General features: G+C 33.2%; 1 protein-coding gene across 2 annotated transcripts in view; it reads right to left on the bottom strand.

Moving 5' to 3' along the window:
• The window catches only part of Nrk (Nik related kinase), a 98,561-nt gene that overhangs the window by 44,490 nt on the left and 37,888 nt on the right, over window positions 1–16,183 (bottom strand). For both annotated transcript variants that reach the window (XM_029534327.1, XM_021187591.2), the window contains exons 3-8: window positions 11,428–11,484; window positions 10,150–10,221; window positions 6,593–6,718; window positions 4,949–5,059; window positions 3,479–3,569; window positions 1,061–1,191 (exon numbers count right to left, since the gene is read on the bottom strand). In XM_029534327.1, coding sequence (XP_029390187.1) covers window positions 1,061–1,191; window positions 3,479–3,569; window positions 4,949–5,059; window positions 6,593–6,718; window positions 10,150–10,221; window positions 11,428–11,484 — 588 coding nt within the window. The remainder of the gene's footprint in view (window positions 1–1,060; window positions 1,192–3,478; window positions 3,570–4,948; window positions 5,060–6,592; window positions 6,719–10,149; window positions 10,222–11,427; window positions 11,485–16,183) is intronic.

Here is a 16,183-nt window from a genome sequence, read left to right as displayed (position 1 = left end):
TGGTTTTTCGAGACAGGGTTTCTCTGTGTAGCCCTGGTTGTCCTGGAACTCACTCTGTAGACCAGGCTGGCCTCGAACTCAGAAATTCACCTGCCTCTGCCTCCCAAGTGCTGGGATTAAAGGCATATGCCACCACACCCGGCTCAAATTATTCTTTTCTATTCCATTGATTTTCTGTGGTTTAGGAGATCAACCAACAGCCAAGGATTGTCTTCAGTATTCCAAGTAAAGATATTTTTATTTTTATTTCTAACTTATAAGGATGATTTGCTATACATTCATTCTTTATGTGTGGAACTGCTGATTAAATTTAGGGCTTCATGAATGCCAGACTTTCTACCCTGATCTGTGTCATCAGCCCTGCTTGTCACTCTTCATTGTTACAAAAACCTGACCTCAAACTCATTTTGTAGCTCAAGCAGGCTTAGTACTCCTGTCTTAGCTGCCCAAGTAGTTGAGATTGCAGTCTTTAGGCCCCAGTCCTGGCCTCAGTTCAACGAGTTTACAAATTCCTCTGTTCTTGGAAGTTAAAATTCCAATTGAAACTGCCTAATATATTTTTATAAAGAAGTTGCCAACAACATGAACTAGATATTCCCTCCTGATTCTGAGAAAGTGCCAATGTTCTACTTTGTCTTCATTATTACAAAATATTATTCTTATTCATACTCTGAAACCACATATGGTAATAGAGGCTACTATTTCTGATTAATTGTGTTTATTTAAAAGGAAGATCTACTTTTTATTCTTTTATCATTCAAATTAGATGTATCTGGGGCTGGAGAGATGGCTCATTAGTTAAGAGCACTTGTTGCTTAATCCTGATGACCAGGGTTCAGATTCTAGCATTCATGGTCACATGGTTGACAAATTATTTTTAACTCCAGACACAGGGTATTCCATACTATTTTCTGTCCTCCAAGGACACCTGGATATAATGTGTGTGTACATTTGCACAGAGACATACATCCCCGTGAGTAAAATAAATCTTAAAAGTAAAATAAAGGTAGTCATTTTCACCTCAAATTTGAATCCTCTCTGTCTGAATTATCATACTCACTCTGTAATCATAGGAACGCCTTGGGTCCTCATCACAATGAATCACCTCTGGGGCCATCCAGTATGGTGTACCAATGAAGCTATTTCTCCGTCCATTTGTTCTGCTCACTTGGGCACTCACTCCAAAATCCACTACATATGTCAAAATAATTAATCAGGAACACAAATCTCAATAAGTTATTGCTTTAACTTGGAAAGGCAATACAAAAGCCACAATGGATAACAAATTTTCTTTCTGGCCCAGAGAACTTTACCATGAAGTCTCCTCCAGGAATACTGGGAAATGAGCTTTAGCTGCTATTTATGTTGGAATGAGAGCCAACAGTACTGTTATAAATTTAATGTAGGTTTGGATAAATGTTTATCATGAATATTAAAAATAAAAGTTTCACTGGTTGCTAAGATGTGGCATATGGCATATGTAGAGCTTGGATCTGCCACCAAGCTGGAGATGTACAGCACTGGGAGCCACATCTTAGCAATGTCATTCCTGTTGACAGTTAGCTAGAAAGCCTCCTGCATGACATTGGAAACTCCAATCCCACTGATAAGGAAAAGTGGTTGAAGTTAATTTGCTGTAGATTTCCTGAATCAGGCATAACTATTATCTGGGCTATCTATAGCTTAGCTTTACTCTAAAAATGTTTATTTTCCCATTTTTCTGTGGGATACATTATAAGAAAATATTTAGTATAATATCCTGAGAAACAGACAGAAAAATGCTGAAGTAGACTGGGGTTATTGATTCCAAAAACAATAAGACAGGGATGAAATATGAAGTAGATTTTTAAATTTATAATGGTTTCTGGGAATCTGGAAGATGGTGAACAAAATAACTGAAAAGCAGCTTGAATAATTTAGTAGAATCAAAGAAAAATGAAGCAAAATTAATAGTCTAAGACAGTCTTTCAGAAAGCATCGAAGAAAAGGAAGAAATATTTCAAATATTTTTGAGGATTTTTCTTTGCTGTAACCTTTCATTATCTAGACTTTACAAAAGTTTATCTTTATATAATAACTCAATGTTCTCAGTTTCTCTAATAGCCAAATTAAGAGCCACGAAATACCCATGAAGGCCATAAACTGGTATATCCCATACATGCAGGGAAAACAATGGGTAAAATCTAGAAGAAATAATGCTAAAAACAGGTTTTTAAAGGTAAAGAAAATTATAAGACGAAGAGTTGAAAACTCAACAATGAAGCTAGGTGAGGCAGAGGCAAGTGTACCTTGTTCAAGCCCAGCCTGATCTACAGAGCTAGTTTGAGGACAACAGGAGCTACACAGACTTTGTTTCAAACAATAGCAGCAAAACGACAACAACAAAAAAACTCAAAACAATACCCAACAGTAGAGTAATGTGTATTTTTGTTAATCACCCCAGGAAGAGATTATACAGATTATTATCATTTAATAATGACTTTCCTGGTGTCATTTTTTTTGGCTATCATTGGTTTACCTTCTTAAATATTCTTTTCATGTGTATTGTTTAAAATATGTTAGCTGATAAATCTACATTAAAATGAGTAAGAATTATGTGTCCAATAAGCCTGATTTAATTCTAAGCTAATATTGCAAGGTTTTACCTCATGAATAAAGTATAATAACATAAGTGAATGGACTTTGAAACAGATATTTAAGTTAATTTGTACTTGTAATTTTTGCTTGATGTTACAAATACTTGGGGTTACCAGCATCGTGACTCAAGCTTATGAATATAGGATACATCTAGCTTGGGACTTAAATATCATTGTTGTGCCTTTGAGTGCAATATCTGTGTGTATTTTATGCATTTCCATACAGCTTCTTAAAATTATATTGGTATTATATGCTTATTCATTCAATACATGATGCATTTTCTCAAAACTACTTTTATTTCATAACACACAATTACTGCCTCATTTGTTCCACAAATATTTAATAAAAATATTTGTAATTAGTGACAAAAATCTCTATTCTGGTTCTGCTCATTTAACAAGAAAATGAAAAATTCAGAATTTATTTTGTATATTACTGAAACATCACCTCTGATTAATAAAATTTCAAGGAATAAATGCAAATAAGCAGATTATGTTTTAGTAATTGAAAGCTATTTCATAGTTTTTAAAATATGGCTCTGTAATGGGCAATCTTTTTAAAAAGATTAATACTTTCCCATGATTTAGTCACTGAAATATGTTAGACAGCCATCTCTAACATAGTATAAAACAGTAAGTGATGAAAAAGCAAAACTTCCATTATAATTCAAGTTATCTGCAGTATCAAAGAAATAATTAGTTATTTCCTTTTCTACTTTCATGCCATCTACCTGCCAAACAAAGTTTCAAGAAAAGCCAAATAACTCTATTGACACTGATAGGTTACAAGGCCATTGTCTTAGCTCGCTGCCTCACCTAACCCTCTGCAAGAAGGAACTTACCTATTTTGACTTCAGCATCATGAGTCAGCAGCACATTTTGTCCTTTGATGTCCCGGTGAATTACTTGGTGAGCATGAAGGTGAGCTAAGCCCTGGACATACATACATATTTTAAAAGTCAAGCAAGTACCTAGATACATATTCATTTTTCAGTTTTTTTGATAGTGCTTTAAAGTGCTTTGGGGAAAAAAAAAACCTTTGTTAAGAAAAATGGTCCACAGTTGGTTTTTTAAACAAAATTCTTTAAGCTGGAATGACTACAACCAGTTCCCAGAAATACTGCTTTTGGCTATAAGGAAAGGAAAATGTATCAGAATACTCATGAAAGAAAAAGAACACCGAAAAGTAAGTAATATTTACATAGATTGGGAAACTTTATCCTCCTTTATAGCCTCTCTATTTCTGAGTAGGGATGACAGTAAAGTCCTGGACATCTCAACTATTAACTATTTTGTTCTATTTCTTATTCAAACATTTGTTTAGTCCAAAATATTTTCTGGTGAGGCCTGTAAGACTAGAATCTGAGGGAATATGGAAATTCATTTTAAAGTGTGCACAATTTGTGTTGGCTTACCATGTTGTGTTGGCTCCTGTCCATTCAGTACTGAGAACCTCATGACCTGGCTAAACCATGACATGGTATGCAGTATTATGATTCAGTGAGATCATGCCAGAAACTAGTTCGGCATTGATAATACATTTATTGAGCTTTTATTCTGTGCCAGCCATTGTGATAAATATTTAGATGAAGTAATTACTAAGTTGTCACAGAATCCCTTTGGGGAATAAGCTATTCTCCCATATTATGGATAAGGAAAAACGAGAGCTAGGGAAAGGAAGAAATTGTTTAAAGGTCACAGAAATTATATATGATGAATTAAAATGCAAATTTGGTGTGTGATCTGTACTTTTGATCAGTTCCATTGTTATCAAAAATGTATCCAAACAAAATGAGAAGACTAGCATTCCATTAGTGTTTGGGGTACTCTTCATTTTATTAATATTCTTCCTTTGGTGACCCTCATGACTTACCTATTGAACACCATTGAATCTGGCTGACCAAGAAGCTCATTGCTTTCACCTAACTAGATGTTAGAAGTTAAAGAAAAATTTGGGGCTATATTCAAAGAAGATATATGTCTTTTAAAAAGGATGCAGAGAGTTTGAGGTCACACTGGAGAACACTGACTTCTCCTGACTAGTCCTTATCTTAATCTATGATGATACTTCAACACTTAAAAATATAGTCAAGCTATGATGTCATTTCTAAGGTCTGGTAAACACAGTAGTGAGAGTCTCAAGGACAGCCATTCAAGGTGTTGATCTCAGTATTTTGGTCTTTTAGATTTCCTTTTTCGATGGGTTATGTCTAAAATTCTTATTTTAGAATAAATTTATGCAGTATTATAAAGTTATATATTTAGAGCTAGGTTCTATTAAGAGCTAGGTCAAAGATGATTTGACCACTTACCTGAAGGATTTCTCGACAGATATAAGCGATCCAGTCTTCTTTTAAACTCTGATTTCTTGTCATTCTCACTATATCAGTGACTGAGCCTGCTGCACATAGCTCCATTACCATCTGCAATGGAGCCACAAAAACCATGAACCATTTTAGAAAGTTAAAGCAGTGGAATGAGAATGTGTGGAAGAAGGTAAACCAGGAAACACATTGGAATGTTCCACCAGCAGGTAGGATTTGAACTAATCCTTCACTCATAGGTTTGTATAGGCTGTAGTTTGAGATATTTAGAAGGAAGGTCACTCAAGTTTATGCCAAAAAAAAATAAGAAGAACAAATATGCTTGGAAAAAATTTGTGAGAAGAAGCCTGAATGGTGATGGGAGCAGAAAAGAGAGGAATGGATATTTGAGAGACTAGTTTGCCTGGATATGGGAAATCTTACAAGAATTTACAGCTCATTTATACTAGATTTGTTTTCATTTTTTAATGGAATAGAATGACTGAATGAGCAGAGTACTAATATATTTGATAATGGGACTCAATATTTCTAATAACTTTTCATATTGTATGAAAGGTAAATTTTGTAATATTTTATGAAAATATAGTATACACCTAAATATGAAATAAGTAACCATTATTATTTATGGAACAATATTCAATAAAATCTCACCTATTATTTTCAGAAAAGAGAGAATTCTAGTTACCTGGATATTTGAGAAAAACAAGGTTGATTTGAGAAATTTCTAAATGTATTGATCTTAAGAATGATGTTTTAAGCTAGCAGCATCAGTATCATCTATGGACTTACTAGAGGACACAAATTTCACACATACTCCAGACCTATATGATGTAAATGTCTGTGAAAGAGGGCCGGCACTGTGTTATAGAAAATTCTCTAGAAGATTCTGATTCATGCTAAAATGTGAATTTCAATGTAATGTGTTGTAAGTATTTCTATAGTATCAATGGCCCCATTCCTAAAATACATTATGTACAACATAAAAGAACTTTTAATTGATACTAGAAGATCCTTAAAAAAAGCATTATTCAAGTTTATGTACCAAGTACTCTGTTTTTCAAGGTATCATTGACTGAAACTTATTATCTAGGATCGTGGAGCATGGGAAAAATTCGAATGACTATGGCTTAGTTATATTAGGGTCCATTTAGTTATGTATGTCTGATATTTACGTCTCATTGATCTGGCATTCATAATAGTCCAGGCACAATGACAAATCAATGATCCACTTACCTGTATTTATGCACAAGTACACATATGTCAAGACACCTAAAACATGGTATGTCTATGTCAAGTGCTAATTCAAATTTATCTTCATCTATTTATTTTCTACCCTGTCAAGCCACCTGGATACGAGCAAAAAGTAAAAACAGCAAAGCTCTCATTTAAAATTTGAATCTTAAATTAACAGTGTCCATTTGTGTCTGTCTCCATCCCACCTTGTTTGGCATTTAAGTTATTCTTTCTATTTCTTACATCACACTGTCTCAAGGAGTCAGAATTCATTTTGCCATACTATCTGGAAGAGTTGAGGACTTAGGGTTTCTAGTAGAAAAGCAAATATCATATCGTAGTTCCTTCACTGTGTTTGACATTTCTTATAGACTAAGACCAGGGCAAAGAAAAACATACCCAAAGTTGGTGCTGATGGCCAGGAGGATTCAGCTTGAAAAACGCTCCATAGAAGGTCACAATGTTTTTGTGGAAAGAATACTTCCTCAGCAGGTTGAGCTCAGTCCTAAGATCCTCTTCTTCATCCTAAAGAATGAAAGCAAAGCTTCCTTTTGAGCACAAATCAGTGGCAATTAGTCTCTAAACTATAATGTATATACAAAAGAAAATCTTACAGGATTAAAAGTTAATGGAAATCTTTTTATAAAATTACAATTTAGGAGCAAAAGGAAAGAGTAAATGAAAGATCTCTCAATTCAGAAGTACTTATAATGTGACCCAAGAACAGCAGCACCAGATCTTAAGAAATTATTCAATAAATGGTATAATATTTTTATAATCCCATTGATATAATTCATATACTGCATACTTCAGTAACTTAAATTATAATGCCCTACTGTTTAAGTTGCATAGGTATATATTAATATCATCACAGTTAATCACAGAACATATTTCCTCTCAATTGAATAGCTTACCTCCAATTCTACCACACTCATTTTAGGTCTGAAAAAGCACTAATTTATATTCTATCCAAAGTATATAAATGGTATTTTATACTATGTATTCTTTTCAGATTGGCTATTTTTGAGTTTTATGCATGAAATAGCAATTCATAAAATATTAGTGTTTCATTGATTTTGGTTTACAATCAAATGATGGGCATTGTGAATAATGTTTCTATAAGCATTCATGTCAACTTTCTTAATATATGTGTTTGAAGTTCATTCTGATGAGTCTGGGATGTTGAATATTGTGATGAGAAACAAAACTCATTTTCAACAGCCGTAGCATCATTTCTCCTTACCAATATACATATATAGGAAGTTCTGACTGCTCCAAATTTACCAGTAGTCATTATAGCTGTTCTTGGATATTGTAGTGACAATATCATGTGGTTTATAATCTCCTGAGAAGAATATCAATAGCTGGTGTGTATATATTAAATCAATTTTTTCATATATATGTGCATATTGGACTTATAAGTATCTTCACCTATTCCGTGAGTTGTCCTAATCTTTCATGTGTTCTTTAAGGCACACACATTTTTACTTTTGATAAAGTCCAACTTCTTATCATTCTATTGTTAGTGCCTTGTGTTTCCTATCTAAGTATTCATCACCAAATCAAAATTACAGACATTTAGCTTTATGTTATTTTCTTGGCATTTTATAGTGTTAGCTCTTATGTTTAGGCATTTGATCCCTTTTCAGTCCTTTTATTCTTGTACATTTATAGAGCTAGTAGCAGAATATTGTGATTAGTCTTTAATAGATTTTAAAGGTATGGGCTCATTTGATGTTAATTTTCTAAATTAAGTTTATAATAAAAATTCATTTGCTTAATCATGACAGGTGTACATCATGTCTATGTAGTAAAACATGTAATGACTTAGTCTCTGTAACAGAATCTTGATAAAAGGTTGTAATACACATTCTGTCAGAGCTATGTGTGCTAATAAAGTAGATAGAGACTAAAGTGATAAATACACAATACACATATGCAACATATGATACATACAATAGCTACAGACAGGCATATGTGACATTTATTTTAATCTAAACAATTGCATTTTTTCTTTCAAATTTTGTATTAGTACATAAAACATATCTACCTATAGCAGGGAATCCTTGTATATCATTTGGTAATAGCATAAAATTATAAAGAATGGATAGATATATGGGTCTGATGCTTACAGGGTGAGGACAGATGTTTAAGTATTCATTTTTAAGAATTACCAATTTATTGATCATTGAATCCCCCTGAGTAGATGAGGTCACTGAGGTGAAAAGCAAAGCTTAAAGGAACAACTTTATCAAAAGAGAATTTAACCTTAGCCAGGAAAGAACTCCAACTCTGAGTATTGGTATACTTCACTTTTTACCATTGACTCCCCATAGTAAGCAACTCACTTCTCTCCCCAGGATTCCATTTACTTTAAAAATACAGTAGAAGATAGGCACACTGTCCTGTCTTCATAGAAGATCTACGTATGTGCAGCTAACACACTTTTTAGCCCAAATAGTCAAGCTGATTTAGAGATACTAACTGATTAGCTAGCAATGTTGTTCCTTTACTAAAACATAACCATAGAATTCAGAAGACATGACTTAAAAAAAAAAAAACTTCTAAGAGTGGGTTTTCCACATAAATGTAAACTCTCCCAAAACAAATAAATGAAGATCAGATATGTTTGGAAAGCATTAGTGTGTTTGCCACTCTCAATTAACGGGAAGTTGAGCTTGTAAGAAACACACAAGTACATAATATCCATCAGGCCAAGTGCGTAATTTAAAACTCTCACACATCTTCCAGTAATATGACTCTACATGGTTTTCTGGCTCGGTGCCAGTTGATCCCAGACTGGCCTGAATATCCTGCTTTTTGTCAAGAGGCAGCTCAAAGATGCCAGAATTCCCTTTGTAAATTCACCAAGCCTATAACCAAAATCCTCCCTTTTTTAATATGGAAAGAATACCAGAAAAGTTTTGGACATGTTAATTTTTTATTAATGCAAACTTTTGAAAAAAGGTAGAATTAACCTAATAATTCTGTTTTACATTTCTTAGACTTTTGATGGATTTTTGATCTACAAAAGCTGGTTATAACTGCTTCCTCTGAATATGTTTCTACTATTATGATATATTATAAACTAAAACAAGCCTGTGTATAACAGATAAATCATGAAGGTATTTGGCAGTGGGTTTTCCATATACCTAGAAAGATTCCAAATATGTTTGTATTAATAGAAAGGGTTGTTTTTATTGTACATGTCACTGTATTTATGAAGTCATAAAGGCTGAAAATAACTGAACCTCATTTATTTGACTGCAGAAGAGAAAACTAGAAAAAATTGTGTCTATGAAATATATGAACAATAATTTTTTGTTTTAAGCTTATATAACATTTTGATAGAAAACTAAAGTGTTTTGAGAAATACAGTTCTGTATGCCTGAACTTATTCTAAAACCTGTGATTATTGAGATAGGAGAGATATCAACAATTCTGAAAGGAGAAAGTGGCTCATACTCCTCCCTGTGTCCAAGTATTGTGAACAAATATCCGGAGCGTTAGCATAGGTACTTGGTTGGCTTTCTATTATTAGTTTTGCAATATAAAAAGCAACCATGAATTTGTGATTATCATAACTGGGCAATAGAGACTTGTTCTCAAGAAGGTGTGCACCATATAAAAAAGTACTTTGTGAAGGTCAATTTTAGGAAAAAAATATTCTTGACACAGTCAGCTCTTTCTTTGTTGCTAGCCAATGTGAAGGCTCTATGCACTATAGACATACTCATTTTCCCCTGCAGCCAATAATTTACTGTGCAAAGGCCCTCTTCTTTGACAGATGTTAGTGTTTAACTCCAATGAGTAAATCTATAGGAATAGCAGAAGAGATGCATGTTATCATTTCCACCAAGAGCAGTTTAGAGGAAGTCCACGTAGAGATAATGCAAAGGATGAATTGAAAGCTAAAATCAAGGGAAAGACTATGGAGATGCCAAGGAAGTACTCACGCTGTATCTCCATCCAACAGACTTTTGGTATTTATTCACTCTCACCCGTCTTCCTATCTCAGGCAAAGGAGTCTGAACAAAAGACCAAGAAAAATATTATTAGACCTAGTAGTACACTCTTACAATAACTTATGCTGAAATATTTTGTGCTATGTTAGCACTAAATTGTAGATGAATGTAACATCATCCCTTTCTTGCTTTGCTCTAATAGTATTAATCTAAAATTTCAATTTCTTATAGCATGTGTAATCTAGGAACAAATTTAAGTTAATGGATGTAACTGACACATTAATGGGAAATTTTGCAACAGTGAAGCATTATTTTCCTTTTATGAATGCAAATAGTAAATATTAAACATCTATTGTCCTACCATGACTTTTAAATATTCAAAGATTTAATATGGCTCTAGAGCTCCTAAGTTAAAATAAGAAAATAAGTATCCTATGCAATCTTACTTTTAAAAAGCAGTGGATTATTTGGGAGCTGAGTTTTATAAATGCAAAAAACTCCCAAATTTCCTGAATCTCACATTGATTGGCAAGATTTACTGACCAAACAAAAGTAACCTTCAGTTTCTTCACTAATTGCAAAGTAACAGTTCATTTTAAGGTACAGCACTTGTGTAAAGCTACCTAGTCTTTTGAGTATTTTTTCCTTTGGGATATAATAAAATAAAAATTTCTTAACATCTGTTATATTTGTGTTAATACTATCTTGAGATAAAGAAGTACTGAAGAAAGTGGGTTGAATTCACAGCTTCTTTGACAATGGATTATGAACTGTGGCACAGTTTTATGAATGTTAGCAGGAACAGTGCCAATTAAATGGTCTCTCTTGCTTATCTGTCAGAAAACATACGAAAAATGTACTTCTCTGACAACTTCTTTCCTTCTACCTGTCATTGGGAATCTAATGGCCTCAATTCTCAAAAGAAATGACTGCAGTAAAAGTATGCCAGAGCAGAGCAGCATTAGCATAACATTAAAGGAAATATCTCCTTTGCTATCCCCGACAATAGATCATCAACTGGAAATAGAGAGGAAGATACTTTCCCAATTGGTTGATAATATCAAATATTTAGAATTTATGGTATGAGTGAAGTATTTTTAATGTGGAAATATTATATACATTAACAACTGTGATTTAAAACCTATAATTATTCTGGATTATCTCACTTGTATATGAAATCATGATTTCAAACTAATGATTTTGGAGTTGTTTATCAGCTGTACAGTGTATTAAGTGAGCAGAATACTGAGAGGACACGGTATTGATTACCTTCCGGGCATTCATTACTTTAACAGCCACTAAAGAACCAGTCTTTTCATGGATTCCCTGAAAGAAATGAAATTGATATGTGTCAAATGTTTGCTATTTTCCCAGCCACCAAGAAACTAATAAAGTGAAATATAATTAAATAATGGCAAGGACATAGCATGTTATAAAATATGTACACATGTTTATAGCAAACATAACTATGTTATCAACATTTAAATAAATCTAAAGCACTTCACTGAAAATGAAGTAAGTTTATTAAGTAGCTTATGTTTGTGTGCTTATATTAAGCTATAGACATTGTTTATTCAATATAATTAATAGTCTCAATTTGTGTTACACTGAAGAGTCCAGATGAACAGTGCAATTTTAATTGAAAATCACAAAATAGAAGGTATTTACTGTACACGTTTGATATATATTTATGTAGTACTGTGAAAAGGTATCTTACTATTGAATATTTCTTCCATAATGATCACTGATAAGAGTGATGCATAATTAATCCAACAGACTGTAAATGTTTTAATATGTCTTGAATCACAGGAACGACAAGAATTACAAAATATTTCTGGAAATTTTTTCTTAGTGGAATCATAATGATTTCTAATGATGTAGTCTTAGCCTAAATGCAAACAATATATTTATAATAATATTAAAATGAAAATATAGTTTTTATAATTAGAGATTATTTTGTGGTCATTAATTTTCAAAAATATCTCATGCTGTAGTACAGAAAAACCCCTCCCCTGTATTATTATGTGTAAGTTAAGCAGAAAATTACTCTTGGACTATAGTAGGTTGAACAGTAGTCTCCCAAATTTGAATTTCACCTTGTACTCCACATTGTGACCTTATTTGGTCATCCCTGAATTTCTCTGTAGGCATAGTGAATTACAACTTTCCTTTCTTTGATTCTAAGAGGTTATTCATGGGTCTAACTACTATTCTGTGCCTATTACTATAGGCACAGAATAGTAGTTCTATGCAATATAAAGCATTTGGCTTGGTAGCAAAAATATTAATCACACATAATCTGCAAAATTTGAACTATATAACTTTCATCCTTGTGAATATACATTAGTGAAGTAATTGAACTTCATTAAGTGCTGGTATTCATGATGTAAAGTTTTTTTCTTTTCTTTTAAATATTCTCTCAATCAGTGATCAGGGATTGACTCTCATTTCAAAATTGCACAGCTTTTTGTCAGCCAATTATATACTAACATGGTGTTTCAAGAGGTTATTCACTATTCCTGAAGGAAAATTAAACCCTAGGTCTTAGAATCACATAATAGGTTAAGGACCAGCAATTATGTCTAGTGCATACAAAAATACATAATTATAAATTGCTGCAATTAATAACATTTCAGAGTTCTCCCTTGTACTCTGATATTTTTAACATTTATTATGAATTCATTTTAAATTCAGACAATAGTTTCAAAATAGCATACATTACATGATTACAGTATAAAAGTTAATTAATATTGGCATAATACTCCTATAAAGTGCATTACACTTTATTCATGTTCAACCATTTTGTATAATATACTTGAGCTTGTATTTATCTGATGCTTTCTTCTAATTATCCAGAGATTATACACTTATAGGAGAAGAACAAATAAATGGAAGGTCTTCTCACCCCATATACATCATCACATATATCACAATGTAACAATTATGAGGTAGTGACCTTGATCACTGAATATAAGACCTGTGAAGTTTCTCCACTACTCATTCCTTGTCATATTATAAATCATTGGAAGGTATTGATTTCAGTTTTGAAGGAGAATACTGTTTTTCTTGACTAATTAGAGAATCTAGAATGTACTTTTCAGAAATAAATTAATTGTTCAGTAGTGCCATCTTGTGGCTTGCTGATTATGTGGAAGCTGCTTTCTGCTGAGAGCTGAAGGCTATGATATAGTGAGAGGAGAGCAGTATTTGTAATGTGGGTTAGATATGACCTTTTTGTTTTCAGGTATAATTTGCATCCTATGCCAAATTAAATATATGTAGATAGTGCTAAGAAAGCAGATAGGTTTTGTACTCTAAAGTAATCAGAACTGTCATCGATGTACTGAGTATTGAAAAGACCAAAAATATAAATTGGATTTTGTCATTCACTTTTCCTATAGAAATAGCAACAATATACAGGGATCCACTGGTTGCACTGGAATAATAATATTTCTTAAAATATAAAATACTCAAAAAGTACTAAAAGATAAACTATCTTGAGTCATAAGTTTTAAGATGTGTATACAGGGAAAAGAAAATTCAAGGACTTGTTACTCAAATAGTTTTGAATTTCCAGTAGAATTTGTTAAAGGGTTCAGAATGATGAATATTAGCTACCATAAAAAGACATTAATAAAATCCTAAATAACTTTCCTAACAACATGTAATGCTTTCACAACTAAACATGTATCATTTCACAGATCTATTTGAAGAAATTCAAGAGAAAAAAATCCTTCAAAGTGCTAATTTCAACTTGGCAAAGATTTGTGTTCTTTTTTTTCCTTTTCTTTTTTAAAATTATTTTATTAGATATTTTCTTCATTTACATTTCAAATGCTATCCCGAATGTCCCCTATACCCTCCCCCAACCCTGCTCCACTCCCAGTTCTTGGCCCTTGTGTTCTTAATTAATTTTGGTAATCAAATAAACAGCATTATTTAGTTTGCTTCCTCCAGGAAAAGCAGAGTTCATTACTGTGCTGTTAGTTTTCATGAGCTTGAAAATTAACACTAGCATTTTGAATGTATCTTATTAACAGAAAATACTACATGCTCCTAAAATTTAAGACTGATCACATACAAACATATGCATATATAGTATCCTCATATACATGTATAAGTTATTTCTTTAATTGAAGACTACACTTTGATATACATAAAATATGAAGGTAAATTCATGAATAAAACTGTGTGGGTTACACTTGATCTTAGCCAAAAGGTCGAAAAGTGATTTGTGTGGGTTACAAGAAAACATGAATTTTTTCTTAATATCCAGACTCCTTCAATTATTTTGGGAAGTCAAATTACTACACTCACGACTAATTACACTTTGGGGAAGTATCCTGAAAATAATAAAGTAAGCCTAATTTAAATGCTAATATTTCAGAAGTAAATGTAAGTGAACTTATCACTACAGAAGAAATTCGTGCGTCATCAAATTCTAGCTCCTAACTGACCAATAAGTCAACCACCTTTCCAGGCTCTTTTATTTCTTCATTCTCTTGGCACAGTTCTTTTCAATAAGCATTTCTTCAGTTTTGCTTTATAATACGATCCTACACCTTTGGGATTGTTCAGGTGAAGATGAAGATCTCTCCCAGTTATTTGTTGAATAGTTGGAGGTAACTTCATGGACGAGATAGCACAGATGCCAATTGGAACATGAATCAGGCACAGTATTTGAAAAGACTGGGGATCAAATGGTGGTCTCAGTTGCATAAAATTCACAACCAAGTATTATCAGGCAATGCTGAGTAGGAACACCCAACCATGAAATGCAAAAACGTTAGGAAATGGGGGGAATGGCCATAGAGCAGAAAACTGAACAAGGAATGTCAGGATGCACCTGCTTTAGTCACAAGCAGAAATGTCAGTGGTAAAAAAAAAAGTAAAATCATGTTGAAAAGGAGAGAAAAGATATCACTGAGAGAGAAGCCATTAGTTGTGTACTTTATGACTGACTTTTGTTTGCTAATAGGCTGATGCAAGCCTCAAAATTGGTAAGGCACTGAAAAATCAGCATTGAATTGCAGTAATGATCAATTTCTTGGGGATTATACATTTTAAACCATAACAAATGATTTAAAATAGCAGTTGTGACAGCTGTGTTTGTAAAATCCATCATTCTGCAACAGTTAATTACTATGTTTTCCCCTAGAAAGAATATAAGATAGTTCTTGATGGCCTTGTAATTTTCATTAGACAATTTTTTTTATATCATGTAGTTAAAGAAATTGTTGTGGAAAAACTGCCTTCTCTTCAACCATTCATTCAGAGTCCCTCCAGTCATTTATTTTGCTTTTAGTTGGCAAACTGAAACCACACAATCTCCATGGCATTCTTTCTTTTTAGTTGGGTTTGTGGTGGAGAGCAACCACTGAGCTACTCATGATACTTGAGTCCATTCTATAACTGTGTGGCTTGCTTTGACACACATAGTTTTGTTCTTTGTCATCTTTTTTGGTCAGTAGCAAGAGATCCAACTGATCCTTGATGGCCACCAGAAGGGCAGCCATAAGTAGTATCTAGGAGTCCTTGTTGAGACACCATAGCTAACAAAATAGCTTCTACCAACAGGTCTGTCCAGAAACATAAAAGCAAGTGGCTGGTTGAGGGCTTTCCTTCTAAGCATGTCCTCTCCTTAACTATCCTTTCAGAATGGTAACAAGGATACTGTTTCTCACATGGATGGCTTCTATTGCTTCCTCCTTATCCTTCCATCATCTCAAAATAGCTCAGGAAGCCCAAAATGACAGATGTGCTGAGAGTGATCAGTAAATGTATGAACAAAACCAGCTATGATATGAGGAAGATAGAGGGTGAAAACTGAGGACTTATATGAAATCCCAATCACTCTCCCGTATATTTGGGAAGAAAAGGGAATTTGTGAGTTTCATTTTTTTTAAAAAAAAATAAGTTTTAAGAAACTCAGATATGCCGGGCGTGGTGGCGCACGCCTTTAATCCCAGCACTTGGGAGGCAGAGGCAGGTGAATTTCTGAGTTCGAGGCCATCCTGGTCTACAG

Source organism: Mus pahari, chromosome X (genome assembly GCF_900095145.1).
Source record: "Mus pahari chromosome X, PAHARI_EIJ_v1.1, whole genome shotgun sequence".
In the NCBI taxonomy this organism is placed as follows: Eukaryota; Metazoa; Chordata; class Mammalia; order Rodentia; family Muridae; genus Mus; species Mus pahari.
Note: the sequence above shows the minus strand (reverse complement) of the source record. Positions and strands in the feature narration are given on the sequence as shown.